The sequence below is a fragment of the Halyomorpha halys genome, unplaced genomic scaffold, assembly GCF_000696795.3.
Source record: "Halyomorpha halys isolate HHAL.00 unplaced genomic scaffold, Hhal_1.1 Scaffold5856.1, whole genome shotgun sequence".
NCBI classification, from domain to species: domain Eukaryota; kingdom Metazoa; phylum Arthropoda; class Insecta; order Hemiptera; family Pentatomidae; genus Halyomorpha; species Halyomorpha halys.
The window spans coordinates 1-5114 of NW_027110504.1; the positions used below are offsets into that span (position 1 = coordinate 1).

Consider the following 5114-nt stretch of genomic DNA (forward strand, 5'->3'; position numbering starts at 1 on the left):
AGGATTTTGGATTGTAAGGATTGAATACGAGAGGAATTCGAAGGTTTAGTGGAGCCCCAAAGCTCAACTCCATATATCCAGATTGGCCTTATTACAGTCATGTTGATCAGTCTTTTGTAATGTGTTGGAAGTTTAAACCATTTGTCTAGTAAGTGCTGTAATAGTCGAAATCGACGTGCAGTTTCCTGTCTTTTCAGTATTATACTGAAACATAATAGTATAGTTCAGGTTGTTTTTGTTTTACATTTCCTTTTATTCATTATTTAAAAAAATTAAAATATTAAATATTCGAATGTAAATTATAGGAAAGCCCATTGGTACCACCCAGAGTATTTTGTACGTTCATACATTTTAATTTGAATTTGAATTTCGTTAAGAATTTCTTAAAATTTAGACTTCATTATTAAATTGACACAAAACTACAGCTGTGCATTTAAATTGTGCTTCTTAGAAACGGCGGTGTATGTTTCTATAAATGCGTCGAGGTTAGTTTAGAGTCGCTAGGAAGTAGAATGACCGGGGCGACGGAAACCGAAGAAGTTAGCCTGACCTCCGTCATTTCGGTCTGTGCCTGCCGGATATGCCAGACAGCCAAGAGCAGGGAAGAACTCATATCACCTTGCAACTGCAAAGGTAACATCATCCGTATTATCTAAGTTATATATAATGTACAACTGCATTTACGTAAATGTGCTAGGAATGCTTCATAACCCCAAAATGCTCGAAGTAGGAGAATAATAAACATATGCCTTAAATACTGAAAATATGAATTCTAATATCTTGAAACTGTGATTTTTAACATAACTTTGAACTTAGTACGTATAGAACTGAATTTGCAAGTATTTAATTATGTTTGACAGCAATACAAAATATTTCTTAGGTATTCTGCGTTGTCACTTGTCACTTACTCACTAAATAGTAATAGTAATTTCTTCTACTGCTAAAGACTACAGTATTCCTCTTAGTTCGACCCTAAGAGACTTTGATTTGGATTTGAATGAAGGACATAAGAACTCCAAAAATTTTCACTGAGTGTCTTTCTGATCCTTATATCCCATTAAACTATGGGATGACCACCCGATTCCTTGTACTGTAGAAATCTTAAAAAAATTAGTTATATATAACAGAGAAATTTATAGTTTTAGAAAGAACTTTCCAGGACCCTCTAGTCCTAACCAAGGAGGCACCGCAACATCATATCGGTAATACGGTATGATAGACAATCAATGAAGATGTTGTTGTAGGCGAGTGTGTTGCCTCAAGTTTGCAGGTTTCGATTTCAGCTTGGATGGGTTAACTTTTATTTCGTGGCGGTCCCACGAGGATATCCAAAGGGATTACCTATAGGATAACTCCTCCCCCTCTCCCTATATGTCAGAAATGGCCTACTAATGGATAAAGTTGCCAATGACCTAATAGGCATGCCACGTCCTTTGGAAAGCGTTAAATATTATGTTTACCTCAAAAATCATCTTCCGGCCTAATTCTCTCATTCAGTAATAAATAAAGTCTGTATTTTGAAATTTTGCTGACTTTACACACAGTGAGAACGTTCATCGACTCAGCACTGAGAAGAAAGTGAAAATAAGATTCAACGCTTTCTCAAGGTCATGGCGGGGAACTGGAGTGGCATGGGTACACAAAAGCTGTCACAGCGTCTTAAAAATTCATTTATCGAAGTGGAGATAAAGTAAACATATAGACATGTGATTTTCTTTAACAATGACCCATCTGCCAAAAAAGTATTGGTTTTAAACTGAATTGAACGCATTCTTAAAGCCAAGCCATAGACTGGTGTTTATGGTGGTCCCCTGGGTTTCTTGGAACCACTATAAACACTGTCCCAAAGATAGTAAAATGACGTAATAATATAACAAAATAACTTCGGTGCATCGGGCTTTTGTAGAAATAGGAGTCTCACTTTTTTATCGCCTTGTGATCTGAAAACTTACTCACGGTAGATCCACAGTACCATTACAATGCGTTCCTCTAATTGAGTTTTACCATTTTTCAAGTGTTTTATGTTTCTTTTTAAAAGTTTATTTACTATAAAAAAAAATAATCAAATGAAAAACAGGATTCAAGTCTGTATTTATCATAAATTTATTTTTTCAGGTCGATTCCACGACCATATCAATCACATCAGAAAGATAATGTTAGACATTATAAATAAATTCCTCACGGTTAGAGGAGATGGAATAGAACATTTGAAAAAACTCCATCTTCCAAATGATAGAAAATTGATGATCTCCCTTTTGGAGGATCGAAAAAATCAAACAGTCGCTAAATTGTTTTGGGATTCTCAGTTTCCAACAGGTAGCATTTTACGTTTTTTTTATTTTAATGAATAAACTCCTTAATACAAGGGTCGGCTGAAGAATTTTCTATATTTTGAAGTATTAAAAAAAATTTAAATAGTTTTCAATGAATATTCCAATTTCTCAAATACCGTGATGAATTTGCAAACATTATTTATTAATTTTTTCAGGTCATAAAACTTCCAAAAAAAAAAAAAAAGAATCCAGAATTATTTATTAAAGTTAAATAAAAAAATAAAAAATGATCTGATGTATAAAATGTGGACTTTATGCCCATCCTATTTACATACAACATACTTATTTCCGATTTAATGATTCAGCCTACTCTCGTATTATTGAAGCATTAAATATACAATTATTATGTCTCCAATATTAACTATAAATAAACTGTTATAAGTAAATTTAATATAGAATTAAATAATCTAACTTAAAACTGTGATACGAAGTTAGGCTGAACAACGTCAACCTTTGTTGTATATAATTTTTTTTTTTTTATTTACTTACAATTATTATATTATTTACAATTAGCTGTAAACTTCGGTTAAGCATACATTAAATTTGAATTGTACATGCCTGACGATATATATACCCACGATGCTGTAAAACGTTTATGAAAAAACTCTGCCATAGTACATTAGTCATTATAACTTCCTCCCTTTTTCTTCTGAATAGATAGGTACATAATATTCCATATACATGAAATTATATTACATAATATTTGTCGTTTTAAAATAAAATCTACCAAGAGGAGCCGTGGTGGAAACACGCGTGTCAAGGAAAATATTTTGGGCATGGTGAAATTTATTCTATATCATGCAATACTTATTCCCAACGTCTTTGCAAATTTGGGCCAAATTGAACGTGCCCATTTCTAAATATATGTTATACAGAAAACTATATTTGCATATGCGTAATCGAAAGTAGATGGAATCTGATTCGATATAGTAATTCTATATAGTCGATATTAGATATAGTATAGATTCGATATAGTATAGATATAAATTCGCACAATCCCTTAAAATTTTGTTAAAATTAGATTAACGGTTCGATCCATTACATCCGAACATATATTTGATTTAAGACTGAAAAACAGACCCGGAACCTAATTAGTTCCTTAGTTATGGAATGCGACTACCAGTGTAAGAAATTATTTTCTTATATGAGTAGAAGACACAGGCACAATGACATACTAGGTACACAGCCTGCCTTCTGGAGTGTCCTTCGACAACTCTGATCATTACTAATCATTAACTGATGTTTATCAGTGACCTGATATCAAGCTTTGATGAATGAGTCATTAAACCTTTGATACCTCCGTCCATAAAAGGGTGAAGCAACTGGATCTATCCGAGGAAAGATGCGGAGTGTAAGGCGCACATAAGACACCCAACCCTCCACAGCCATAAAGGCCAAGTATTGAGTGTTTTAACAACTCTTTGTGAGATAATGATTTAAATAATTTGTTAGTACATCTATATGATTAAATAAAGGAATTTATAAACTCTCACAAACACTATATAACTCTTGATGTATTTACCGCAATATGCGAGTTAAAATTTTCGATTCTGAGGAGATAATTTGTTTTCATTTCATATATAAATACAGAACTTTCTTCGCCTGCAGTAGCGATGGAACATGAGGTCTTTCGTATAGTTAGTGCTAAAATAAAAATATCTTCTTATTCAATATTGATACTAATCTGAAGAAATTATGTGGAAATATTGGAAGAGCCTTCATTCAGCTTACAGTTAACAATTCTTCGTGTACGCTAGCAACTTGCTAGAGGCTCCAACAAAAACTTTCCGCTCGCTGTATCTTAAGCCTTATAAACAATAGTGCCAAGTTGGAGATCTTTAGAACTTGATTCCAGATTGGATTCCCTGCTTCCAAAGTTACCTTTGAAATTCTAACTTCTGCTCAAATTTAAACAATTTCATCTATTTCGGCTCCTATTTAGTCTGCTTGGGGTAATCATTAGCAATCAATGACATTTAATTACGTATTGATAGAAAAATGGCCTTTTTGCGAGGAAGTGTACTTGCATATTAATTATAGATTTACTTATGTTAATTGATTGGTTTTTAAATTGCATTTTTTTTTCTTTAATTACTTTTTTCACTCGCAAAACAGAAAATATTTGTAATTTTGAACATAGTTCGGGAGAAGATTGCTAGTGTAACAAACGTTTTCAAGGAATAAGGAATGTTAAAGAAGGACTGAAACTTTTAAATATTTTTCTCTTTTTCTGAAAATTCTTGACGTTAACAAATAATAGTTTATATAGATGACTTGACAATCTTGATACCTGGACCGTTTAAAAAAATAGTTTACGTTCTATAAAATAGTAGTTTTTGGTTTTGGAATAGTCTTTATAATACAATTACTTTTATATATGTATATATAGTTATATATAGTATATATAACTAACTATATATATATAGTTATAGATAGTAGATCGTAAAAATTGATGTATAGGAAGATGGTCAGGATATATGTTATTCTAATTTTACTTAGTTATTCGAAAATTAAAAATAATTATATTTATTATTATTATCATATTTCTGTATCTTTCTCTTATCATTTTTCGTCATATCTTTATCACTACTTCCTGTATACGCGACGTATTTTAAATTGAAATAAAACCGTTGAACGGCTGGTGGGAGAAGCCCTCCACGCTTCATTGTTGCCTACTGTTCACCCCTTTGTTCTGAACAGGTAGGTTGTCTTGACTTTTTCTTTGCCCATTTATTATCATTTTATATCTTTATTTTTACTTATTTATGTATAATTATTATT

At 32.0% G+C, this 5114-nt stretch overlaps 1 protein-coding gene across 1 annotated transcript; it reads left to right on the plus strand.

Moving 5' to 3' along the window:
- Positions 1-401: 401 nt before the first annotated feature.
- Positions 402-2316, plus strand: LOC136796072 (E3 ubiquitin-protein ligase MARCHF2-like; the record flags this gene model as incomplete). Its single annotated transcript, XM_067048672.1, is given in 2 exon segments — positions 402-633; positions 2116-2316. Coding segments are annotated over 2 exon segments (322 nt in total), but the record flags the coding sequence as incomplete, so codon positions are not given.
- Between the last annotated feature and the right edge of the window lie 2798 nt (positions 2317-5114).